Raw genomic sequence first — 27,765 nt, forward strand, 5'->3', positions numbered from 1 at the left:
TAATCCAGAGTACTCTCATCTCAAGATCTTTAACTTAATCACATCTATGAAGACCATTTTTCCAAAGAAAGTTATTCATGGGTTCCAGGCAGATGTATCTTTTGCGGGGAAGAGAGGCTACCATTCAACTCACTACAACTAAGAAATACCAAAGTTTTTCAGATGGGTGTGGCTGGTTGGGTATTTCCTTTCTAGGTGACCATGGCCCCTTGCTGAGGAAGGGACAGACCAACTCCCTCTGGAGAAGGGCTGGTGTTTAGGCAAGGTCCATCCTTCCCCCATCTCACGTTGTAAATCTGATGCCCGTTAGATGTCACTCTGCTGCCAGCCCAGGTTCTCCCCTGGGCTTGGGGCTTGGAGATCTCCCAGTGGTGAGCAGTCTGGCAATATGTCCTAGCCTTCTCACTGCCACATGATCTTGGGCAAGCCATGTCTCCTTGTTCAGACTCAGTTTCTTCATCTACAACGTGAGGCTTATCCCCCAATCCAAGATCGGAGATGCCAGAGAGTCCCTGCAGAGAAAGCCCCATGTCTGTCACTAGGGGGTGGAATTCTGGCCCTTTGCTTTGTGGAGAGGTTGCTGATGGCCTCCACAGCTCTCATTCTGGACCTTGGGGTATAGGGCCCCAGCCTACCCTCTTCTTCACCCTCCAATAGAAATGAAGCCAAGCCCAGGATACTTCACTTGCTCCTTTTTATTTGGCGTTGCATCCAGGATAGGGGCAGTGAGGACCGAAGCAAGGGCTTTTCTAGCCTCACGTCCCCTATGCCCCCTAGCCCCTGGTATGCATTGATAAAGGGCAGGGGTCCTGGAAGGCTCAGTGTCTTCATGAGGCATGCCTCAGCCTTGGGTTTGTCACAGAGTCTGGTCTTGAACTTGCCTTTGGCCTTGACCTTCCTGTGGGTGCTAGGAAGATTTCCAACTTCGAAGGGTAGAGGCCACAGGCACCTCCAGGATGGGAACCACGAAGGCGCTGGGGAGCAACAGCCTCGGTGTGAAAGGGGGGAAGAGGTGGAAGAAATGATCAGGAAATCTGTTCAGGAAGGGGGTTCTGAGGACAAAAGCCCTTCCCCTGGGGCTCCAGCCAGCCTGGGACCTGCCCTTGCCTGGGCCCTCCAGCCCTGACCCCAGAGCCCAGGATTCAGCACTGCCCACCAGGGTGCCAGTCACAGCTCAAGGCCCACCTTTCTTGGTTTCAGGACGCTGGATGCCAACTTGAGCTCAGGGTTAGGTGGGAAGGAAATCAAAACCTTGGCAGTAGGTAGAGTCATCAAGGCCTTGCCTGTGGTCGACAGGGCCTTAGAGCCCACCAACTTGCTGTGTTGCAGTCTGAGGACCCGCCCCTGGGATCGGAGCACATGGGGAGAAGACAGCCGGGCCTTGGTGTGGAGGCTGGGGAAGTGGTAAGGGGCTGTGGGAGCAAAAGGGGCCATGAGGGCCTGGGGAGGGTCCAAGGCTGACCAGCTGCCCCTCAAGGAGAGCGTGGAGGGTGGGGAGGTGGGGGAAGATGAGGGCTGGGGTGTGAGATGGCAGGTGGAGCCCTCCCAGTTCCTCCTCCAGAGGCCGTGGGAAGAACACAGGATTTGGAGTCCAACAGACCTGGGCCTGCATCCCAGCTCTGCCCCTTCTGAGATGTGCAACCTCGGGCAACTTCCTCAAACTTCCTGATACCTCGGCTGGAAAATGGGGATAATAGCACCTACCTTGCTAGGTTGTGAGGACTAAAGGAGCTGGTTAGGTAGCGGCAGAGTGCAAACTGTTAAGTGCTGTACAAACATTAGCTCCTTCCCCCCAGAGGCAACTCTGCGTGGAGGCAAAGGCAGAATACTGCAGCAGGCAAAGCTTGGGCTCTGGAGAGAGATGGGCCTGGGACTGAGTCCTGGCATCTGAAGTAAGTCCAACTGCCTTGCGGGGTGGCTACTTTGGAGGGAACAATACTCATTTGGTCATGCATTTTTAAAAAATGCTTTTAAGTGGTGGCTTTTCCTTGCTACTGGTGTCTTTTTGGTGGGGCTATGGTGGGGGTGCAAATCCAGGTGGTTAGGAGCGGGGGCTTGGAGAGCAGGAAGAAATTGCCTTGGGACCCTGGGGTGTTTTGGGGGAATGGTCTTACCCAGGGCCTGGGGGTTCTTCAGACTCAATGGCAATCTGTTCAAGGGGTGGGGTTGCCTGTCCCCACTAGCAAAGGTCATGGTGAAAATGCAGCCCATCCTGGTGCTGGGGGGCTCCCACTTCCGGAGATTGGGGTTGACCAGGGCTGTGGCACTTTTCGCCTTGCCTTTCTTCCCCTTTCCGGGGGCCGAGGTGGTGGCAGTGGAGGCTGGCTTCTCAGTGTGCCCCAGGCTCCTGGCCCCAGCAACTTTCCTAGGAGCTGACCTGTGGGTAAGGGTCCCCGAGTCCTTGCCTTCCCCAGAGCCTCTCTGGGTCAGCAGGTGAGGGAGTGCTGGGCGGACCCCCATCCGCCGGTGACACATTGCCAGGGGCTTCTTGATGGTGGAGCCCTCTACTAGGAGCCGGATACCCACATACTGGGGTACCTCCACGGCAGGCTGTGGGAAAGAAGAGGAGATGAGGCCTGTTCAGACAGTGATGCTGGAATTGTAGGCCCAGAAGGAATCAGGGCAAAGATGGATGGAATTAATTTCTGGGCTAAGAAACAGGAAGCCCACCTCTGTCCTCTAAGGAGTCTGGCTCCGTTGGCCTGAATCAGTACCTAGAAAGTCACAGAGCCCCTGGGATTAGTAACCCAGTGGAGTTAAGGAGTCTTAGCCATGCTACCACCAGCACCCCCTACCCTTTGCCCTCCCCTAAGCTCTCCCAGCCCCTGCTGGAATGTGAACGGCTCTGCTCCACAAGCCACTGCTGATGGACAGCTTCCTGAGTTAAGCCAGATTCTCTGCAGACGGAATTTGAGTTATGTCACCCAGACAGATAAGAGGCTTGGAGACTGCCTGGAGCCCTGCATGAACCCATTATGGGGAAGCAGAAATTAAGAGCCTTAATGAAGGCATTCGACTAAGAGAATGAAGTAGCAAATTTGCAGAAGGAGGCAGAGAAAAAGGTTCAAGAGAGGCGCTCCTGTGTGACTTTCACAATTTTCACAGTATTAAGCCAGCTGCACATCCCGTAGCTGGGCTCCAGGAGAGCCCCTGTGTCTGGCTGATGACCCCCTTTAACCTTGAGCTACTTGGAGGTATTTTCTGTGTCAACAAAGGATCCTGATTAGAATCTATCTAAACATCAGAGTCACTTGGAGCTTGTTAAAAATACAAATATCAGAGCTCCCGCAAAGCCCAACTGATACAAGAGGCAAGAATCAAAACTGGGTATCAGAACAGGGCAGTGAAAAGGATAACAGGAAAATGTGTCATGTGCACACAGCCTAGGCATCACTTTACAAAGTAAGTGATCATTGCAAAAGGGAGGATCCAACTTACAATAGAGAGATCTGGTAGCCACCACCTTAACCCCGTGGCCAGACTTAGCATCACTAATCAGGACACACTCCAACAGTGTGTGCCTTGTGAGATCACATGGGGCACCCAGCATCACCTCTCAAGTGTTCTTGCCAAAAATGTTTAACTTGAACCTCATCAAGCTGTTTGGCCTAACTTCTAGTTTATAGGACATTGAGATAACAGAAGAACAAGCTAAACAGCACCACGAAGAAAAAATCAGATAAATCCAGAATGTGGGACAGTTCTACAAAACAACCAGCCCGGTCCCTTCAAAAGATCCAAACAAACTATGGGGGGGGGGGGGCGGGGGGCGGGGGGAAGCAGTGCCGCTGCTCTAGATTAAAAGAGATTAAAGAGCACCCAAAGGAATACAAACCTGTAATAAATGTAATCAAGGAAGTGAAAGACCTGTACATTGAAAACTAAGATACCAACGAGAAAAACTGAAGACACAAATAAATGGAAAGATATTCTGTGCTCATGAATTGGAAGAATTAATGTTACTAAAATGTCCACACGACCCAAAGCAATCTACAAATTCAATGCAATCTCTTTCAAAATTCCAATGGCATTTTTCACAAAAATAGAAAAAACAATCCTAAATCTTATATGGAACCACAAAAGACCCTGCACAGTCCAAACAATTTTTTTTTAAGATTTTTATTTTTAAGTCATCTCTACACCTAACATGGGGCTCAAACTCAGGACCCTGAGATCAAGAGTCACATACTCCACCGACTGAGCCAGCCAGGAGGCCCCAAACCAATTTTGAGAAAGAAGAACAAAGCTGGAAGCATCACACTCACTGACTTCAAACTATACTACAAAGCTATAGCAATCAAACAGTATGGTACTGGCATAAAAACAGACACCTAGATCAATTGAACAGAATACAGAGCTGCCCAGAAATAAACCCACACATACAAGGCGAACTAATTTATGACAAAGGAGGTATAAGTATTCAATGGGGAAAGGACAGTCTCTTCAATAAATGGTGCTGGGAAAACTGGAAGCCACATTCAAAAGAATGAACCCAGACCACTATCTATAACACACATAAAAACCAACTCAAGATGGATTAAAGTGAATTTAAGACCTGAAACCATAAACCTCCTAGAAGAAAACACAGGCAGTACTAAGCTCCTTGACATCAGTCTTGGCAAGGATTTTTTGTATTTGATACGAAAAGCAAAGGTAACAAAAGCAAAAATAAACACATGGGACTATATCTAACTAAAAAGCTTCTGCACAACATAGGAAACCATCAACCAAGTAAAAAGGCAACCTGCCAAACAGGAGAAAATATTTGCAAATCATATATCTGATAAGGGGCTAATATCTAAAATATATAAAGAACTCCTACAACTCAATGGCAAAAACACAAATAATCTGATTTAAAAATGGGCAGAGGATCTGAACAGACATTTTTCCAAAGATGACAGACAGATGGCCAACAGGCACATGAAAAGGTGCTCAACATCACTAATCATGGGGGAAATCCAAGTCAAAACCATAATGGGATATCACCTCACATGTGTTAGAATGGCTATTTTCAAAAAGGTAAGAAACAACAAGTGTTGGTAAGGGTGTGAAGAAAAGGGAACCCTTGTGAGCTGTTAGTGAGAATATAAACTGGTGCAGCCACTGTGCAAGATAGTATGGAGGGGCGCCTGGGTGGCTCAGTCGTTAAGCATCTGCCTTCAGCTCAGGTCATGATCCCAGTGTCCTGGGATTGAGCCCTGCATCGCATGCGGCTCCCTGCTCCGCGGGAAGCCTGCTTCTCCCTCTCCCACTCCCCCTGCTTGTGTTCCCTCTCTCGCTGTCAAATAAATAAATAAGATCTTAAGAAAAAAAAAAATAGTATGGAGCTTCCTCAAAAAATTAAAAATAGAACTACCACACGATCCACCAATTCCACTTTTGAGTATTTATCTGAAGGGGAAAAAAAATTACTAACTTGAATAAATAATCTGCACCCCCATGTTCATGGCAGTATTATTTACAACAGCCAAGACATGGAAGCAACACAAGTGCCCATCAATGGATGAACGAATACAGAAAATGTGTCTGTCTGTTTAGCTAGCTAGCTAGCTAGCTATCATGGAATATTATTTAGACATAAAACAGAAGGAAATCTTGCCATTTGTGACAAAACGGCTGGGCTTTGAGGGCATTATACTAAGTGAAATAAGTCAGGGAGAAAGACAAATATCTCATGATGTAAATTAAATGTGGAATCTAAAATAAAAACAAAAACAAAACCCAAAACTCTGAACTCATAGATAGAGAACAGATTAGTGGTTGCCAGAGGCAGTAGGCAAAATGGATGAAGGGGGCCAAAAGGTACAAACATCCAGTTATAAAATAAGCAAATCACGGGGGTGCCTGGGTGGCTCAGTCAGTTAAGCGGCTGACTCTTGATTTCGACTCAGGTCATGATCTCAGGGTTATAAGATTGAGCCCCTGGTCAGTCTCCGTGCTGGGCATGGAGCCTGCTTAAAATTCTATCTCTCCCTCTCCCTCTGGCCCTCCCCACTCTGCTCTCTCTCTCTCCCTCTCTAAAAAAAAAAAAAAAAAAAAAAGTAAATCATAGATGTAATGTACAGCATGGTAACTATAGTTAATACTGTATTGCATATTTGAAAGTTGCTAAGAGAATAGATCTTAAAAGTTTTCATCAGAAGAAAATAAAATTATAACTATGTGTGGTAATGGATGTTAGCTAGACTTATTGTGGTCGTCATTTCACAACATATACAAATATCGAATATATACATATACAAATATTGTATACTTTAAGTGAATATAAGACTGCATGTCAATTACACCTCAATAAGAAAAAAACTTCAGAGAGATCTAAGTCCTTTAAAGCAGCTACAGATCTTTTAAGCATCCCAAGGCATACCTACAGGTCTTATGTTTAAATCTTTAATACATTTTAAGGGAGGGTTATAGGCACTCTCTGTTAACAGTAGGGCTTCTGTAATTGTGAGGGCTGTTGTCCTACAGCAGCCTCATAGGAAGAAGAGTTCTAAGATTTGTGGATATGGATTTTGTGTAATAGAATAGATTATAAATTGATACCTAAGAAACCCACAATGTTTTTAAAAATATCCACTTGAACTGAAAGGGACAGATACAATATGAAATGAAAAAGGCTTTTGTATCCGCAAATTTCTATGAGCAGGTAACAGACTAAGAACTATTGAGGATGTTCATGGAAAAGGAAGGATGATTCAGGGCTGAACTGAGATCCCAATGGATGGAAGCAAGAGCCACGGAGAACTCCTAGGAAGTAACAATGGGTCTTAACAGCAAAACTGGAAATATGAGCAAGGCTAGATTTCAGAGTTGTTATGGACCAGTGCTTCCTGTGTACCTCCTACCCTGCCTCAATGCCAAGTGTGTATCTTGATTATATGTTAGTTTAGAAAACAAAAACAGGGGCGCCTGGGGGGCTCTGTCCACTGAGTATCTGATTCTTGATTTGGGCTTGGGTTGTGGTCTTGGAGTTGTGGGATTGAGCTCCGCATCAGGCTCCGTACTAGGCTCCGCACTCAGTGCAAAGTCTGCTTGAGAATCTCTCGCTCTCTCTCTCCCTCTGCCCCTCCCCCTGCTTATGCTCTCTCTCTCTCTAAAATAATTAAATTCTTTAAAAGATTATAAAAAACAAAAACAAATAAGCTATAAAATTTTGGGGGGACAACTAGGACATCTGAAAAATGCAGATGTATAATCCCTAAACCAGACATTTCAGATCAATCTCTGGGGTGTGGCTTCCTGACACCTGTACCTTTGGAAAGCTTGCCAGGTGATTCTGGCCTCTGAACCAGCATTTGGGAACCATTGTGCTAGAACATTCCCTTCTCCCTTGGTTTTGTCTTATTTTTCTGCCCTTATATTTCTTCACTTACGTTTGATTTTTAAGATTTATTTATTTATTTGCCAGAGAGGGAGAGCAAGTGCATGCAGAAGCAGACAGAGCGGCGGGCAGGCAAAGGGAGAAGCAGGCTCCCCGCTGAGCAGAGAGCCTGGGATCATGACCCCAGCAAAAGGCAGACGCTTAACTGAGTGAGCCACCCAGGCGCCCCATGTTTTTGTTTTTGTTTAAGATTTTATTTATTTAGACAGGGCTCCGTAGCTCAGGGGTTAGAGCACTGGTCTCGTAAGATTTTATTTATTTGCCAGAAAGAGAGAGCACAAGCAGGGGGAGAAGCAGGCAGAGGGAGAAGCAGGCTTCCCGCCGAGCAGGGAGCCCGATGTGGGACTCGATCCCAGGACCCTGGGACCATGACCTGAGCTGAAGGCAGCTGCTTAACCGACTGAGCCCCCCAGGCGCCCTTCACTTATGTTTTTTGAAACCAAAGTGTCGATATTAATTTATGAACAGTAACGGTGACAAAGACCAGGACACTTGGGTCATGTGATCTGCACGTTCTCTACCTGTGGCCAAATTTTGGTAGAAGCTGAATCCTAATCAGAATGATATTTAGGATTAGGATACTTAATTTAACTGCCACCAGAGATTACTTGCAGAGTTCAGAAACCCTTGAAATTGGTTTTCTGACTGATTTTTAAAACTCTTATTCTAGGGGCGCCTGGGTGGCTCAGTCGTTAAGCGTCTGCCTTCGGCTCAGGCCATGATCCCAGGGTCCTGGGATCGAGCCCCGCATCGGGCTCCCTGCTCAGCGGGAAGCCTGCTTCTCCCTCTCCCACTCCCCCTGCTTGTGTTTCCTCTCTCGCTGTGTCTCTCTCTGTCAAATAAATAAATAAAATCTTTAAAAAAATAAAAATAAAAATCTTATTCTATTCCAATAAGTAGACTCAAATCTCTTTCTGGAACAAGGGGAGTAAAAGTATTACAAAAGTAGTAAAACAATAATAATAATAATAATAACAACAACAGCAGCAGCAGCAGCAGCAGCAGCAGCAGCAGTAGCTTCCACTGACTCTTACTGTATTTCCAGGCATTATATGTGATGCCATCGTCAAACACCCGACAACCTTATTAGGTAGTAACAATAGCTAAAACCTGCAGCATTGACTATGTTCGGGCATTGTTCTGAAGGGCTTTACTTATGTCAACTCACTTAATTATCACAACCTTATGAGGCAGGGACTATCTGCAGTCCTGCTTTACAGATGAGAAAACTGAGTGCCCCAGGGGTCAGGAAATTGTCCAAAGCCACACAGCTCATAGTTACTGAGCAGGAATTTGAACCCAGGGAGGTTTTGCTTTTAACACTTTGCTATATGACTCTCCAGAAATATGATCCACATGTATATTTTTGTTGTTGTTAGTGTTACAATTAATTTTTTTAATTCCCGTGTAGTTAACATACAGTGTTATATCAGTTTCAGGTATACGATACAGCAATATAGCAATTCAACACTTCCATGTATCACCCCGTGCTCATCACAAGTGCCCTCCTTAATCCCCATCACCTGTTTCACCCATCCACCACCCGCCTCCCTTCTGTAACTATCAGTTTGTTCTCTATAGTTAAGAGTCTGGTTTGGGGTTTGTCTTTTTTTTTTTTTTCCCTTTGTTCGTTTTTGTTTCGTTTCTTAAATTCCACATGTGATGAAATCATATGGTATTTGTCTTTCTCTTACAGGCTTATTTCACTTAGCATTATACTCTCCAGCTCCATCCACGTTGTTGGAAATGGCAAGATTTCATTTTTATGGCTGAATAATATTCCACTGTATATACCACATTTTCTTTATCTATTCATCTATCGATGGACACTTAGGCTATTTCCATAATTTGGCCATTGTAAATAATGCTGCAATAAACATAGGGTGCATGTATCCCTTCAAATTAGTGTTTTTGTATTCTTTGGGTAAATACCCAGTAGTGCAATGACTGGATCGTAGGGATGATCCACACACATTAACTCATTTTCATGCTTCCAAACCCTGTGAGAAAGATGGTAATGGCATCTCCATTTTACAGATGAAGAAATGGAGGCTCAAGGTTAGAAGTGGCTGTACTGAGTCACTGTGGCAGGACCAGAACTTGCACCAGTTCTGTCTGACTGCAGTGCCCTGTGTTTCACTAGAGGGCCGCCTGGAAGAGGGGGCGCCACCTCACCTGCTTGTAGATGAGCTCGAAGGCTCCTGTGTCACAGCTGCGGTCTAGCCGCCGGTCGATGACCACACGCAGGGTGTCGGCTTGCACGCCTGCACAGAGCCGGGCGGTGACAGCAGTGGAGGGGGCCATGGTGGGGCTGGCATTGATCTCGATCAGCCAGGGCTGGAAGTCCTCACCAAACACAAAGTCAGCACCGTAGAGCTCGAAGCTGGCCTTCCGACACTGCACGGTGTCCTGGGAGGTCTGCAGGGCATGGATCACTGCAGCCTTCATGCCAGGCACGATGACAGTGGCCCAGGCGTCTGGGGCCCCCATCTCCTGCAGGTGCGCCTGGAACTTCTGGCTCGACCACATGTTGTCTGAGGGCAGCAGCGGGTGCCGATGGCATGAATTCTCCAGGTGCTTCTGAATGGAGTTGTTGCACAAGTGCACTGAGCTGGGGCAGAGAGCAGAAAGCTGGGGTCTCGCTCCCTGTGCCTCTCCCACCCAAACGTGGGGAGGGCAGGCAGAACCTGGAACCAACCCTGGGCCATCCCAGACCATTCACCTTGAGATGGGGCTCTGCGGGGAAGCACAAGAAGGACAAAGGTCTGGGCCCTGCTACATTCTTCTAGGGCCAGAACCAGTCCCATCCCTCTGAGAGCACCCCCTACGGGGCCACAGCATTACGTGCTTTAGTTAGCCCTCCCACTGCCTGGAAGGTACGAAGGTGGGTAGGAGTGTGGGCCCTGTAGTCAACAAGACTGCTCAAAACAAAATCGAAAACAGAGACAAAAAACAAGACTGCTCAAGGCCTACCTTCACCACCGACTAGTTGTGAGATCTTTTCACCCAAATGCTCCTTCACATCTGTAAAATGGGGGTGGTACTAGGACCCATTTCACTGGGTTTTCATGAATGAGTGAGACAATATGCATGAAGTGCTTAGCAACTGTCACATATGAAGCATTCGGGAACTGATAGCTATGAGTTTCATAATACTGCCTCCATTCTTCAGATGTGAAAAATGAAGCTTCAATAGGTTTCATGTGACCAAAGTCACACAGCTTAGCAGCTGCAGAGAGGGAATTTGAACCCAGGGCTCAACAAGGCTTTTCTCTCACCGCCCCCTCCGAGTTAACGCTGCAACTTGCCTCTCTCCTTTTGCATTTCTCCTGAACCGTCTTACCCTGCTCTATGTTCTTTTTTTTTTTATATAACATACACCATCTTTCAACCTATTAGATAATTTTACTTATTACGTTCATTGCTTATCTATGAGTAACAGCATTAAAATGATGCCTTATGAGCATAACATACTTAACATCACTCATTATAAAAGAGATAAAATTAGGATAACCATTTTCTACTTAGAATGGCAAAGATAATCAACATTGTTGGGTAGGATGTAGGCAGACACATTTCATACTCGCCCAGCTTCTGTGCGGGAATGTGAACTCTTGAGAACTGGGCTCTTATTTTGGTCACTGCTGTATCCCAGGTGCTTAGAACACCCTTGGTAGGTATCTGTTGGATGGATGGAGGACCTGACTGCCTGCAGAGTCTGTGTTTGGAGCCCAACATGGCACTGGGGAACCACCTGTTCCTTGTCAGCTCCCAAGCTAGACAGGGGAGCTCAGAGGAGATAAGGGATATGGCTCACTTGTCAAGGTTCTTCAAAGAAAAGGGCTGTGTGGAGAAGCGGATGTAGCTGTCACGGTAGAACCACACGGTAAGTGGGTTCCAGTCGGTCACCAGGAACCACTGTCTCAGGTCAAATTTGGTGCCAAAGATGAGCAGAGGCCGTTCAATATACTTCTGTACCACCCACTTGCCGTCCTTCATCATCATGGGGTTGCCATCTACCAGCTTCAGCATCTCCTCCAGGTGGTCCATACACATGATGCCTAAGGGGGAAACAGGGTGGTCAGGGATCAGGTCAGGCTTGGGCTAGGAGAAGGGCCAGGGGACCACGGACAGCTCGTCTTAAGCCCTCATCCCTACAGAACTGATAGGGCCAAGTAGGTAAGGCTGCTTCCCTCAGAATCCTGTTCCCTTTGGGAAAGCTGAGGATCTGCTGAAGATTAAAATATTTTTTTTAATTAACCACGTCTGTTTGATTGAAAAGTAATATATGCACAGGTAAAAATTCAAACCATATTGGGCTTTTTAAAAAACCATGTGCATATATGACTTTGATTAGTTTTTTCCCAATAATTAACAGAATATAAAATAACAAAAACAAAAAGCAGGCAGTACAAAAGGGTATACAATAAAAAATACTTCTTTCCCAGAGGCAGCCAACCGCTGCTTCCAGGTCCGACGTATATCCTTCCAAGCTATGGGAGAGTCTACACGCCTTGCTTTGATAGGATTCTATACATCTGAACATGTTAAAGATTTAGAATAGTTCTTGGCCCACGGTGAGCATTCAGCAAATGTTAATTCCTACCATTATTATTAGTTATCTGTAGAACGAATTTCTAGCTGTAGATTTGCTGGCTCCAGGGATATGTACATGTTTTCATTTTATATTACCCAAGATGTTCTACCAATTTGCACTTCCAGCAAAAGTGTATGAGATTATGTATCTGCCCACATCCTACCCAACACTACTGATTATTTTGGCTATTCTTCTAGGTAGAAAATGGTTATCTTATTTTAATTTTATCTCTTTTATAACAAGTGACATTAAGTATCTTATATTTATAAAGCGTCATTTTAATGCTAATAATGATCAGAGTCATGTGGCAAACATACATATTCACAAATCAATCTCACTCCTTCATTCTTTGGTCCCCAAAGCAGCCCAATCACCTGCTAATGACACAGAATAGCCTATGCCTGGTTCCCAAGCCAGAGCCTTTCTCAAATGGCCAGAATGATCACCAAGATTCCCAAGAACATGATGCTTGTGACCTTTTTTTTCCCTTTAAGATTTTTTTTATTGGGGCGCCTGGGTGGCTCAGTCAGTTGTCTGCCTTCGGCTCAGGTCATGATCCCAGGGTCCCATGTTGGGCTCTGCACTCAACAGAGAGTCTGCCTGAAGATCCTCTCCCTCTGCCCCTTCCCCCACTCGCGCCTGCATGTGTGCGCGCACTCTCTCTCTCTCAAATAAATAATCTTTAAAAAAAAAAAAACAGGAAGACTGTCCATAACAATAAGCTAAAAACAGGGGAAAAAATGCAGATCTAGATATACTGAAATGAAGTGATCTCTAAGACTTATTGTTAAGAAAAAGAAAAATGCAAAAAAGAAATGAGTAATACTCATATGAGTAATACTCATTGAAATGAGTAATACTTAACTGATATGGAAAGATATAATAAATGCGATAGGATATAGAATAATATGTTGTTTAAAATAAAACACACATGCGCACACACACCCTCCCTTTCCCTCTCTCTCCTCAAATGCATAGAAGAAAGCCTAGAAAGAAACACACCAAACGGTTAATAGTAGCTATCTCAGTAAAACCAAGAGTGGCTTTTGCTTTCTTCTTTCTATGTGTCTGTAGTGCCTGGTCTTTTTTTTTTTTTTTTTTTGAGAGAGAGAGAGAGAGAGGGTGCACATGCACGCCAGAGCGGGATGGGGAGGTAGAGGTGGGGGAGAGGGAGAAAGAGAATCCCAAGCAGGCTCTGCGCTCAGCAGAGCCCAATGTGGGGCTTGATCTCACGACTCTGAGATCATGACCTGAGCCAAAACCAAGAGTCAGATGCTTAACTGACTGAGCCACCCAGGCACCCCTGGTCTTTCTTTTCTTTTTTTTTAATAATACATATTTTCATAATTGGAAGAAAACCACACAAGTATTTTCAAGGTAGGAAAAGAAAAGACCAACATGCTGGTTTTGAAGTGACATCCTCGAGAGGAGTGTCCCACAGTGTCTGTACCTCTCACTTGGACATGAACAAACTCATCCAAGAACAGTATTTGGAAGAATCTGGAAGTCTGTTTTCCACATCTTGCGAGTCCTTAACCAGATTTTTTAGGCTGGGCTAATGCAGCTCCCCAACTTGCTGGCTCTCCTGTTATAATTCCACTCACTGGGCTGAGCAGCCAGAATAACAGCTAAAAATTATAGTACTTACATAGCAGTTACTACATAAAAGCACATATTATACTTACTTAATCCTCTCTAGTAGGTAATATTGGCTCCATTTACCAAATGATGAAATGAGGTAGAGAAGAGGTTAACTATCCTGCCCCAAATCTTACAGATAGAAGGAGGCAAAGTTTGGGCTTGACCTGATGTAGTCTGGCTCTCAGCATCCATACCCTTAACACCATGCTATTTCACAAGGATGCCCTGGTCAAATCAGAGAGCCCTTAGATGACAGGCTACTGCACACGAGTATCACCAGACACACCTAATGCATTAACCGGACTCTGAAAGCAGGAGAGGAGATGACACTCGTCACAGCAGCCAACGTTTATGGGGTGATTACTCTGTGTCAGGCACCACGGTGAGCTTTAGACACACAACCTCATTTAATCCTCACCTCACAGGATGAGGGAACTGAGATTCAGAGAGGTGATGTAACTTGCTCAAGGTCACACAGCATGTTAGTAGCAAAGCTGGGATTCAAACCCAGGCAGTTTGGCCCCAGTACAGCCTGCACTATTAAGCTCCCTGGCCTCTAGTTGGACAGGCAGGCTGTAGGGTGCTGGTGTAGGAAGCAGGGGCTGACTCCCACCTCGTCCTCGGGACTTGGCTCCCGGCTTCACGATCCAGATGTTGCGATCTCCTTCCATGTCCATCTGGGGCACCACAGCCCGCAGCTGCTGCAAGATGTCCTCACAGCGCTGGACCTGAGCGTCGAGGTGCCTGAGTTCTGCCCCCTCGCTGTGGGGAGATGATGGGACATGGGCAGGGCTGGGCCTGGCGGCAGCTGGTACACAAGGCAAGAGGAGACACGAGACCACGCCCCGCCCCCCGGCCATGGTCCAACCAGCCGGGCTCATGCTTTTCCCCAAGAAACGCAGATAGGTCTCCTCCAAACCTCCACCCCACCCTCAAGCTGCCCCCCAAACTGTAACCAGCCCAGGGCGCCGTCTGAGAGTGCTGGAATAGGAGAGAAGAGGGAAAATTCCACATTTTAGACACCGTCCCACTCTAACACTCCACCTTCTGCCACCTCCCTTCTATTACAATAAAACTGCCTTGGCAGAATTTAATCACACCAGCATCTGATGATGAGGCACCACTACACGCCGGGCATGGTGCCAGGGGCTTCACATATGTTATCATTAATCCTCTCTATGGCCCTGCCAAGGAGGTATTACTGGTCCCATTTTGGGACCATTCAGTGCCAACTGAAGCTGAGAGAGTTCAGGGACTCGCCTAAGGCCACATATTGAGTTCAGTGGCTGAGCCAGGATGCAAACTCTGTCCTGCCTGATCCCTCCACCCACAGGTGCTTTTGGGGGTTCATTCCCCTCCAAACCTGGACCTACAACTGGTTGACAGATGGGTCCCTTCCTGGTCTAATTCTTCCCAAGCACGTCTGTATCACACAGCCCCTTGGCTTGTCTCTCATCCCAACCACCCCACACCTATGCTTATTTAGCTGTTGTCTGTTTCCCTTCACTGGAGTCCAAGCTCCGTAAGAGCAGGAACGTTGGTTAGCGTTTCCCCTCCCCCAGCAGTATACCCGGCACTTTTACATGCTCTCGACAAAGTCTGTTGACTGGATGAATGGTTGCCCGCCTCAGCACTGGGCTGTACAGATAAGGGTTCATGGACAAAGAGGGACTCTGTTCCCTACAGGACACAAACGTCCTGACCTAAACCAAGTCACGGAATACCTCACACGGCAGCCTCCTCCACACCCTCCCATTCCTCTCCCTCTGACTGAACAGGCAGGAAGCTTCCCTTAGATGCTAATCCCGCTTTATATCTTAGCCTTACGAATGTTCCAGCCATGAAGAACTTCCAGTTCTCATCCTGAGGAGGCAGGAGCACCCAGTGAGCAGCACCAGGAGTAGAGAGAGCAGCCAGATGGAGGGGGCTCGGCAAGGCCTCTTAGGAGCAGTCGCACCTGCTCCCTTTTCTGTGGGCCACGGCATGAGAATCTACTCAGTAAACCTGTGGTTTGGCCCAGGAAAGTGTCATATGAGGATGGCAGGGGCATGTGCAATTTGAAAAAGTCTATTAGATATGACAATGTGATTTTTGTATTTAACAAAAAAGAAAAAAGCAATCAGTGTTTTTGCAGGAAGTCAATCTTGATAAAAGCCTGGCTGGTGAGTCATGGATTTGTTTCAAAAAGTTGAAAACACAGCAGTAAATACTGAATGAATTAACAAAACTTAATGATCTATAACTTCTGTGAGTGAACCACTTAACGCTATATATGTCATATGATGTAATTAAAAAAAATTTTTTTTTAAGATTTTATTTATTTATTTGACAGAGAGAGAGAACAAGCAGGAGGAGAGGCAGAGGCAGAGGGAGAAGCAGACTCACAGCTGAGCAGGGAGCCCGATGTGGAACTCGATCCCAGGACCCTAGGATCATGACCCGAGCTGAAGGCAGATGCTTAACTGAATGAGCCACGCAGGTGCCCCTAAAAAATATTTTTGACTGGGCGCCTGGGTGGCTCAGTTGGTTAAGCAACTGCCTTCGGCTCAGGTCATGATCCTGGAGTCCCGGGATCGAGTCCCGCATCGGGCTCCCTGCTTGGCGGGGGGTCTGCTTCTCCCTCTGATCCTCTTCCCTCTCGTGCTCTCTGTCTCTCATTCTCTCTCTCTCAAACAAATAAAATCTTTAAAAAAAAAAAAGTATTTTTGACAAATGTTCCCAAGGCAAATTTTTTTTAAGTAAGCTCCATGCCCATCGTGGGGCTTGAACTCACAACCCCAAGACCAAGAGTCACATGTTCTACCGACTAAGCCAGCCAGGCGTCCTTATATGATGTGATATTCTATGTAATCCCGACTTTTGAGGAGTGCCTATGGCCCTCTGGAACTTGCCCCAATCTAGAAATACAAAGGACTCATGTTCTTTACACTTAATGTTCTAACTCAGTCTTGATAATTCTTAGTTTAAGAAGGGTAGCTTTTTCTGGTACTTTTCTGGTAGTTAAGGGGAAAGTATAAGGTCATCTAGTTTTCACTTTCTAACATTTAAAAAAATTACAAATGAATTATTTATCAAAGATGCAGGTTTGCGCAGTATGTCATTCATTCAAAGTTCACTTACTAGTTCTTTAGTCTCCCCTATAAAAATCATTAAGTCTGCCCATTCCTTTCTTTTTTTTTTTTTTAAAGATTTTATTTATTTATTTGACAGAGAGAGACACAGCGAGAGAGGGAACACAAGCAGGGGGAGTGGGAGAGGGAGAAGCAGGCTTCCCACAGAGCGGGGAGCCCGAGGCGGGGCTCGATCCCAGGGCCCCGGGATCATGATCTGAGCCGAAGGCAGACGCTTAATGACTGAGCCAACCAGGCACCCCTGCCCATTCCTTTCTATTACCACGCGGGCTGAGGCCCTTAGCACTTCCACCTGGCTTGTGGCAAGCCTCCCCACTGAGCTGTGTGCCCCTTGAAGGCAGGGACTGAACTTCATTTCTGGAGCCTGGCACCATGCTGGGCACATAGGAAGTGCTCAATAAATGCTGGGTGTTCTCCTGGCTTCAGGGTGCTTCTCCCTTTCTCTCTGCTGCACACCTCTGCTGAATCGAATCCCAGTCTCGACTCAACTCCCTTCCTCTGATCAAGAACATTTTCCCAAAGTGTGTTCTGAAAATACAGCCCCCCAGGATGCCTGTGGTGGGGCGGGCGCTGGGGTAGGGGTCACGCTAACTACAGGATATACTGCGCACGGTATCTCTCTTGGAGGTTAACGCCACCCACAGGTTCTGAAAAGTCCGGCATCAAGGAATTAATTAACTTTGCTTAACCTAATGTTTTCCAAATGCAATTGACCACAAAAGCCTTTCTTTCATAAAACTGATTTCTGCCCTGCAGAACTAAGCATCCTCTGTAACACACTTTGGGAAACACTGGCCTCCAGGATAAAACCTAAACAACTTAATAGATTCTCACTTTGTGAGTGAATACTATGAGTCTGTGCTGCGCACATAACACAAATTATCCTGTCTAATCCTACCTCTGAGGCAGACATTATTTTAAAATCTATTTTGCATGTGAAAAGTAAAGCTCAGAAAGATTAGTGACGTTGCCAAGGTCAAAGAGCCTGGAAGCTGCAAAGTCAGGACTCTCTGACGGCGCAGGCCATGATCTTAGTCATTATGCTAAGCCCAGATTCTGGAAGAATGGTTTGGAACCTATCATGAAGGCAGTGGGAGTCCCTGAGAGTTCTTGAGCAGGAGCAGCAGGGCAAACAAAAGGGGGAGGCCTGGGGAGGAGAGTGGGGCTGCATTACATATGCATCAGCTCAGAACACAGAAGCCCCCTGACAGCAAGGGGAACCTGCCCACACCCCACAGCCCTAGCGGCAGAGGTACTCACTGGACCACTTGGTAGTAGCGCTGGAGGAAGACGGACCAGCCCTCAGGGCTGAGGTACAGCGGCGCCTCCAGGTCCTTGTCGATGTCCATGTGAGCCAGGTTGCTAAGGTGCTCCTCACAGGCGCACAGAGCCTCATCCACAAACTCTGGGGACACCATCACTGGCTTTTTCTCCTGTTTCTTGGGCTGTTTGTCTCCTGAAGATAGGAAGGGGCCTGTCACTAAGCGACATGCAAGGCATATAACATGATACAGGCCACAGCCCCCACTGCTCCAAGGCCTGTCATTTACCCGAGGCCTTACCTTGAATACACCTGAGGCTCAGCACACACCTGTATCCCCTACTGTCCTGGGACCTGTCACTTACCTGAGGGTTTGTTCTAAATTCCCCTGTGACCCTAGTACTCACCCTTGGCCCCCACTGTCCCAGGGCCTGTCATTCACTTGAGGTTCCACCCTAAATGCCCCAGAGCTTCAGCTCTTGGAGCCCCAGCACACACCTGCAGCCTCTCTGTTCCTGGGACCTCTGACACACCTGAGGCCCTTGTGTCCCTGATCCTGGCACACAACAGTCTTCTTTGCACCTGACACACCCAGGAGACAGCAATGGAGAGATCTCTCTCTGGAAGAGGCAGGGATTTTCCTCCATCCAGTAGAGCTGTCCCTTACTTCCCTCAATCCATGGCTGATAGGCCCTTGGATTATAGGATGGGCACTTTGAGGTAGGAACTAAGTGCAGACACAGAAAGGAAGAGCAAGCAATAGGTTGGGCCAACATGCAGTAGGGGATTCTCTGTGTCCCCCTCCACAAAGCACAAGGGGTCCTCAGACCACATGGAACTACATGGTTTCACTGCTTCTTCCTCATCAGAGACATGAGCTCCCCACAGGCAGGGATGGACCATGTCTTCTTTTTTTTATTATTTTTTTATTTTTTAATTTTTTATTTTTTTATTTCTTAAAGATTTTATTTATTTATTTGACAGAGAGAGACATAGCGAGAGAGGGAACACAAGCAGGGGGAGTAGGAGAGGGAGAAGCAGGCTTCCCCACGGAGCAGGGAGCCCAATGTGGGGCTCGATCCCAGGGTCCTGGGATCACAACCTGAGCCGAAGGCAGACGCTTAATGACTGAGCCACCCAGGTGCCCCTGGACCATGTCTTCTTAATCTGTCCTCTCTATAGTGCTCGGCCACATGCCAGGCCCATGGAGGGCTGAATGATGCAGTGGATGATTAACAAATGGGTCAGAAGACAGGTGGGTGGGTGGTTGGGACAGAAGAACAGATGAGTGGGTGGGGTGGAGGATACATGGGTGGTGGACAGGAGAACTCCTAAAAGCAGGGGGATAAATGGGTAGGTGGGTTTATGGGAGGGTAGGTAGGAAGGTGGGGGCGTGGACAGATGGATAAGTAGTGCGGAATGTGGAGCTGAGAGAAGGTAGGTGAATGAGTAGATCAATAGTGGGGGGATAGGTGGGGTGATGGGTGAATGAATGGATGGATGGATGGGCAGGTGAATGTGAGCTCAGTGGGGTAGGAGTAGGTCAGTAGGAAGGTAGATGGATGAGTAGATGTATGGATGGACAAGTGGGTGGGTAGATGTGGGGATAGGTGGGTGGGAAGGGGTGATGAAGGAGATGGATGTGGCTAATACTTAGATAGCTGTATAAATAAACAGATGGATGGGTGAGAAGATAAATAGGTGGGGAGTGGAGGTAACCAGAGTACTTACCTGGGGACTCTTCCTCTTCTGCCTGGATAGAGTATGACTTCCATTCGGACTTTACCACCAGCTTGAGAACGTTGCGGGCAGCTGTCAGCCAGAAGTCCTCTGCTCCCGGGGCAGGGGATACCCTGCTCAGTCCCTAGGCTCGAAGCCTGTTCTGGTTCCGGAACCTGATCATAACCTGCCCCATTTTGGATCCGGAACCTAACTACCTTCCAACTCTACACTCTGGGGTTAGAACCTGGCTCCTGTTCAGTTGTAGAACCAGGCCTAGAATCTGACATGGCTCATATTCTGCCTTCAGAATCTTGCCTAGAACTGTCGTCTCATTTTCCCCTTCTGTTCCATATCCACTTTTGATACTTACTCTAGCCTGAGAACCAGATCTGAGCACAAAACCAATGTCAGGTTTGGAGATGAATTTAAACCTAACATCTAATCTGAACACAAATTCTGACCTGAATTTAGAACATGTTCTGAAGTTGGAAACTATTCCGCCTTAGGAGCCCAAAGTCTAGAGCCTTTTCTAGATTTGGAACCCAATCTAGCCAATGGAATTTGACATAGGCCTGGAACACACTGTGGACTCCAAACCCAACCCATTGACCAACTTTTAGAACCTGCTTTGGAATGCAATCTAAGCTATCTAAGCTCTTCTGGAGGTCCGGGTTGACCAAGCTAGGAAGTTCATTAAGGGAGGCACATTAGGGAAAGGTAGGATAGAGGATGGAAGAGGAAATCTGCTGGAGTGGATGAGGGCATAAAGAGAGGCTTTTGCTCTCTAACATGAACCAGGGTTTTAGCCCTCATGCTTCGGCCTGGGGCATGGGGCTGGCATCTCCTTACCTATGAAGGCCTTTTTGTCATCCTCAGCCCCCAGGCGGTAGCAGCGCGGAAAGAAGGAGTCAGCATCAGCCTCATCAAACCATGGCAAATTCCGGAGATTGAGACATAGACCCACCTATGGAGTTAGCTGCTGAGGGGGCACAGTGGGACTTGCCCAGACACCTCTAAGGGACTCCCCACATTTGGCTCACACCCAGACAGCTCAGGGAGATCCTGCTTGAGTGTTCTCAGAACCTCTGCCGTACTTGCTAGGCCTGACTCACTCATATCCATCCCCATGTATATGCCCACACAGTTTGCTCTGCCAAGAATGCCCCACATCCCTCCTATCCACCCTCTCACATTCTTGAAGACCTGCCTCCTCTGGGAAGCCTTCCCAGCCTACACCAATAACATAATAGCATGTTCCAATAATAAAGCCCTTCATTCTTATCACAACCCTACAAGATAGGTCCTCCTGGTGTTCTCATTTAAAGACAAGGAAACTGAGGTTCAGAGAGGTGAAGTCACTTGTTAATAAACCCAGGTGAGACAGAATGGATCCAGCAGCCAGATATCCCTTGCTTAGTTGGTAAGGGCTCTCTTGTTTACAGTCATTGGATGTGGCGTTTTTCTGGCTCCAGATCCTGTTTGGATTCTGGAGTCTATTTTAGTCATTATGTCTACATGTGCCAGACATGCTGCAGGGGTTGGATTCGAACCCAGGCCTGCCTGACTCCAAATCCCACTGAATCATACACCTCTCTGCCTCCTGAGAACTCTCTCTTCCTGACAAGGAAAGCAAGGAGTGGAGTTGCTGGCCCAAGAGCTAGCGGGTTAGAAGCTACCCTGCCCGCTCCCGTGGGGAACCCACCTTTGTGGTAAAGGAGCCAGCCCGGGCATAGTGGTTTATCATTTGATCCTTGGAGAGGAAGCGACAGTCCAGCACATCCCGCCGAGTTGTCCAGATGAAATAGGGGACCTCGTTCCGAACCATGCGGGACTGGGGAGAGCCGAGGAGACAGGGGAGACTGGCGTGGGCAGCACAAGGCCTGAGGAACCTTCTCCCCAGCCTGCTGAGCAGGGTGGGTGAATAGAAGGAGAAGATGCTTCCAAGGTGGCCTCTAGCCCACACCCCATCTTTGTGTATGGTAAGAAAAAACATCTCTTCCTCCAGGCCACACACTTGTGAGCAGAGAATAGGCTGGCTTGCAGGACTCCTGTGGCCAGGTGCCCCTACTCAGTGACTAAGCCATACAACTGAATGCCACACTTTTATTTCGGCCCATGGTTATCAGTGACTTGCTCAGTGGCAGGACCTGGACTCCAAGCTGATGGGCACAGAACATGTGACAAAGGTTCTCTCAGGGCTCTTCCTCCTCCATCCTTCCCACGGCTCTGGAGGGTAGGGTTACTAATAGGCCATGACATCCACGTGCCAGGCCCTGTTCTAGGTGCTTTTTTTTCTTCCTTCCTTTTAAAGTGCTTTTCATATCAACTCACTTAATCCTCACCACAACCCTATGAAGTAGGTGCTACTGTTATCCCCCTTTCACAGATGAGGGAACTGAGGCACAGGGAGGGTAAGCGACTTGTCCAAGAGCTCACATGGTTGAGCCATATGAAATTGCCAGTGTTCAACCTTTCCTGACATACAAAAATGGCAATTTGGTACATTCAGCTTAGTAAGTGGTGGTGCCAAGATCCAAAGCCAAGTATCCTCACTTCAATACAGAGGTGTCCTCACCTCTACATCATCATATCAGCCTCTTTCAGAGCTTTTTAAGTCCTTCCTTCCAGCCTTCACTTGCCAAGGGCTGTTATTTGGAAGGGGGAATTACAAAGTGTGGAGGTTATGCTGGCTTCTGGTATAACCTAGCAGGGTTCTGATCCCAGGCCAGCCTTGTCTGAGCCTCACTGTGTCCCTCACCACTCTGCTGGCCCATCCAGGCTTTATAGAAGCAATCAGTTTTTACTACGGATAGGGAAAATGAGGCCCAGAGAAGGAAAGGACTTCTCTGAGGTCACCCAGCTGGATTCTAGTGCTCTCCCTCTCAGCCCCTCCCTGCCAGCCCCCCGGGGGCCCTCACCATCAGAGCATGTGTCCCATCTAGGTCATCAAATTCCAGTAAATCATCAAAGTCAAACAGCTGCGGTGGCCGAAATGCCTCGTCCTCTTCTTCATCCTCTGTGGATGTAGAGCCCAGGGCTGGTGAGACCCCTGTCCCTGCCCCATAGACCCATACCAAAGTCTCAACCCTGGGATAGCAGGAACCAAAGGAAAGGGACTCAGGAGGGGCAGCCTGTGGAAAGGGAGGGAACTGCTTACCATCCTCAGTGGTGTCACTATCACCCATTACTGAGCTATCCAGATCCTTCTGGGGTGGTGGCAGGGTGGTGCCCGAGTGATGGACCATCTTCTTTTCCACCCAGCCTCTCCGGCGCAAGAGGCACCGTATCACTGGGTAGCGGCCTTGGATCATAAAGATCTTTTTCTGCTGTAAGGTGAGAGAAGGATACTTGGTCAGTATCACCCAAGTGCCAGACATACGAGATATAGTGGTGAACCAGACAGTTCTGGTTTCTGCCTTCAGGAAATTTTTATGTTCCAGCAGGGGAAATAGATTATAACCAAGTAGAGAAATAAATATGTATAGTAATAATTATAATGGTAATAGCTAACAATTATTGAGTACCTACTATGTACTGCTTAGTTTATATATATTACTAGCAATATGTATTTTTTTAAAGATTTATTTATTTATTTTAGAGAGCGAGACAGACAGAGCATGAGTGGGAGGGGTACAGGAAAAGGGAGAGAATCTCAAGCAGATTCTGCGCTGAGTTCGAAGCCCAATGTGGGGCTCAATCTCACGACCTTAGATCACGACCTGAGCTGAAACCAAGAGTCGGGTACCACCGAGGTGCCCCAATAATATGTATTTTTTAATAGATTTTATTTATTTATTTGACAGAGAGACACAGAGCGAGAGAGGGGACACAAGCAGGGGGAGTGGGAGAGGGAGAAGCAGGTTTCCCGCTGAGCAGGGAGCCCGATGTGGGGCTCGATCCCAGGACCCTGGGATCATGGCCTGAGCCGAAGGCAGACACTTAACAACTGAGCCACCCAGGTGCCCCAATATGTATTTTTAATAGATGCTGTTATGAACATTTAACTTGTTATGAAACAGAGGCATAGAGAGGTTGAATAGTTTGGCTACACAGTGATTAAGTGAAAGAGCAAGGATTTAAATCTAGGTTGGCTGCCTCCCAAAACTGGATACTTAATGGGGACTCAGACAGACTAAAAATACATGCATGGGAAGGATAAGAAGGAGCCATGAATGTACGGAGTTGGGCAAATGGCAGTTCAGGCAGAGGGAAACGCATGTGCAAAGGTCTTGAGGCTGGACAGAGGTCAGAAGAAACTGGAAGAAAGCCAGGGAGAATGGGGTGTGAAAAATGAGGGGAGAGCTCCTGAGGAAGCTGGTAGCAGCTAGACTGTGGAAGGTCCTGCAGGCCTTGAACAGACTTGGATTTAATATCAAGAGTAGCATGAAGCAATAAAGGCAAAGTGAGCATGATATGATTGGAGGCTTTATAAGTTTGGCTTGCTGCTATACAGAGAACAGATGATGGGGCTGGGGAGGGAAGCAGGGAGACCAGTTAGAAAGCTGTTATAAAAAGAAAAGAAAACAAAAGAAAAAAGAAAAGAAAAGGCTGTTGTGGTTTGTGCAGGAGAAAAACCACAATAGCTAAAATGAGGGTGAAAATGTGGAGAATGTGACAGATTAGAGACCTGTTTTGGAAACAGAGGTGACTGGTTTTGCTGATGGGATTAGATGTGTAGTAGGTGAACAGGGTGCCTGGCTGGCTCAGTCAGTACAGTATGCGACTCTTGATCTTGGGATTGTGAGTTCAAGCCCCATGTTGGGCATAGAGCGGCTGTCTAGATGTGTGGGTGAACGAACAGAAAGATCATATTTCTGGCTTGAGCAACTGGTTGATGAGGAAGATGGGATATTAGGGAGAATGACAGGTTTAGGCAGGAAAATCAAGAGTATGGTTTGGGGCATGGGTTTGAAGTGCTTCTAAATTCTCTCTGGATGGAGATGTCAAGTAGGGGGCTGGATCTAAGGAGTGTGGAGTCAGAGGAGAGACTGGGCTGGAAAGGGCATTTAGAGGGCGCAGCACATTTACTGGACTCACAGTCAAGGAGATAGGTGTGGGGAGGGATCCAGGGAACCAGGAAAGCTCCGAGGAGCCTTCAAAGACAACTGAAAAGCAGCAGCCAGGGAGGGAGAAAGGAAAACTTGGTGTTGTGTCCAGACAAGGGGGCAGGGTATGTGGGGCAGCAGTGTAGAATGACACGAGGTACCAGACCAAGATTAGGACAGAAAAGGGGCTGCTGGATTTGCCTCCTTGGAGGTCATGAGTGACCTTGACTAGAGTGGTTCCCAATGAGAATGGGGAAAGGCTAGGAACCAGAGTGGTAAGAGCTGAAGGGGTGAATGCCAGGTAAAGAAGTTAGACAATTCCGCCACGAACGGGTATTGAAAAATTGGGAATATTTTAAGAGGGGTGTGGGATCAAGGTTTTTGGTTTTGTTCGTTTGTTTTTAAAGGATGTAAGAAGACAGTTCAGCGAGGCAGGCTAAGCCACTCTGAGGGCCCTTTCAAGACACCCCACCCCCACCCCCCTCCGACCTTGACAGCTCTCTCCACGTGGATCCTGGCGTTTCTGAGCCGGCCCATGTGGTGAGATGGCTTGGAGAATCCTCGCCAGAGGACAAGGGAACCTGCAGAAAGATGCAGCGTAGGGATGGGGCAGGCTGAAGGCTCAGCCTAGCGTCTCTCCCGGCCTCCGATGCCCACACTCCTTTCTCCACCCTTCATCCGGATGCCCACACTCTCCCGACCCCTCATTCCCTCCACCCCAAGTCTTCTCGTCCTTGCAACCACCTCCGGCCACGATAGGCTGGCCGCAACGGGCCTCACCGTCCGGCGACTGGGCATCATCCGGAGCCGGAGTGTGCGGGGACCCAAGGGGGCGGAGATCCGCTGCGCTCTGGGTGTGGGTGCCTTGGACCAGCGACTCGAAGGCATGGCCTAGGCGGCTCAAAGAGGGACTGCCGGCCCGGCCTTTGCCGCCAGCGCAAAGCCCCTCGGGACAGGCGGAGGCGGGCCCCGGCCAAGGCAGTGTCTCGGGAGGCCGGAACTCTGAGTGGCACGCCCAGGGCCATGGGGCGGGAGAACTGGTGCGGCCGTCCTCTTGGCAGTACCAGGCGGCGGAGCCCTGGTGCGCGACCCCCAGCTCCCCCGCGTTCAGGAGCAGCGCCGCGCCGGGGCCCTGCATGCGCCCCTCGCGGCGCACGCCCTCCCAGCGCGCGAGAGCCCGCCTCCCCTCTGCGCACCGCCTCCTCTCAGGGGAGCAGGGCCCTCGGTTCCGAGGCCCCGCCCCCTGTTTGCTGTCGCCCTGGAAACCATTCCCCTGGCACAATCAAGCCTCTGGTAGTGGGTTCGGGTGCTCCCTCCTGCGGACTGAAATCCCGACCGCTAAGTGGGGGTACCGAAGGTGGAAGCGCAGAGGAGCACTGCGCTGCCAGTTAATTTCAGTGTCGTGGTTCCTGTGGCTTGAGTCATTCCACAGTATGGAGAGCAACCGTGCTAGGCAGTGGGCTAGGTGCTGGAGACTGGAAGAAGCTAGAGATGATCCCTGACCTCATGGATCTTACAGCCCAGTGGAGGGGAAACAAAAAAGCAAGCAACAAAGGAATAAAACAGCTGTAGGTATGGTAAGGGCAATGAACAAGCAGCAAACTGAAACAAGGAAGGGGACATACATTAGACAAGAAAAAGATGTCCTTTCTGAAGAGGTGACATTCAAGCTGAAGCCTATGCGAAGGAGGTCAGGAGTCGGCTAGGGAAGAAGGGTAGGAATAGCATCCCAGACAGGAAAGTCTCAGCAACACCCCTGAGAGAGGTAAGAATCTTTCCCTGGAACTAAAAGGTAGCCAGTGCGGCTGTAGCCTGGTGAGGTTGGACCAGACGTACAGGGCGTGGCGGATGGGCCTAGGGTAAGGTCCTTGGGGATTGATCTAAAAACCAGGGCAGTATACGAGGAAAACGATGAGAAAGAGTGCAGCACAATCCCCCCGCCCTCAATAACTTGGAAATAGAAAAACAGATAATCATTTTGAGTCAACCGCACAAAAAATATAATAGAACAGTTAGGCGCAGCCCTCAGGACTGTAAAAACTGTATGTAAGTAACCTTTTTGGAGGTTACTACTTTTTGGAGGTAGTGGCAAAGTATGATCCTCCGAAGTCGTAAGTAATAGAATCAAGGCTCCAAAATGTTAATTTGCCTAAAATCACACAGCAGAGCCAGCACTGGAACGCAGTCTAACCGCAAAATCCCACTCTTCAACATAAACATTATTTAACCTTAGTACACAGTTATCACTTAGATGGATTACCTATTAGTCATAGAAGTACTGAAGGAGCAATTTGAGGTGCAAATTCCAGCAGTGATCATTCAAGCAGAGTGCAGGTAAGAGAGTACTCTGGTCCAAAAACCCAGCTTTGTTAGCAGGGTAGATCTGCCGGTACAGTGAAGGTGGGTCCTCAACGTCACCGTCCAGCCAATCTCTACCTGAGATCACTCTTCTCACCCCGCCTTGGTTGGAGCCTGGACTTCCCAAAAGGCATGCCCCCAGAAGAGGGCAGGCTGATTGGCAACCATCCAGTCTGTTCTTTCCCATCAGCCTGCAAATCTGGTTTTAGGGCCTCTGGATCCTGGGAGATGGATCTATGACAAACAGCTGGCTCACCTAGGCAATGCCTTCCTGTGAGTGTTGAGCGAGCAGCTGCCATACTCTCTTGAACCTCCAGCTTCACTGTGAGCACCTTTAACATTCACTGCAAAGCTAAAACATAGCTATGTGCCCCAGGGGGCACACCTAATTCTGTAAGACAGCAGGAGGAGGTCACAGAGATAATGTCATAAAGGGGATGATAGCTGTCCAAGTTGCCCCCACCCCCAACCCCTCCTCCCTTTAACATGACCTTGTCCTCCACCTCAAGAGACTTTTTGGTGACCTGGAAAGCTTTTGAAAGCTCAGCTCAAAGGCTGAAAATTTTCCTGACACCCACTTCCATAAATATACCCCGCCCACCCTGTAGACTACCACAGAATCAGTTTGT

The 27,765-nt window shown here is 48.0% G+C and overlaps 1 protein-coding gene across 1 annotated transcript; it reads right to left on the reverse strand.

Annotated features, from left to right (window-relative positions):
• Positions 1-369: 369 nt before the first annotated feature.
• TTLL3 (tubulin tyrosine ligase like 3) lies at positions 370-27,619 on the reverse strand. Its single transcript, XM_036079795.2, is given in 16 exon segments — positions 370-729; positions 732-861; positions 864-989; positions 1,186-1,412; positions 2,115-2,550; positions 9,557-9,992; positions 11,199-11,442; positions 14,233-14,381; positions 18,011-18,206; positions 19,743-19,841; positions 20,583-20,697; positions 21,436-21,564; positions 22,652-22,749; positions 22,891-23,059; positions 25,268-25,359; positions 25,559-27,619. Coding segments are annotated over 16 exon segments (3,090 nt in total). The 5' UTR covers positions 25,917-27,619; the 3' UTR covers positions 370-643.
• Positions 27,620-27,765: the final 146 nt, after the last annotated feature.

Source organism: Halichoerus grypus, chromosome 1 (assembly GCF_964656455.1).
Source record: "Halichoerus grypus chromosome 1, mHalGry1.hap1.1, whole genome shotgun sequence".
Lineage (NCBI taxonomy): Eukaryota > Metazoa > Chordata > Mammalia > Carnivora > Phocidae > Halichoerus > Halichoerus grypus.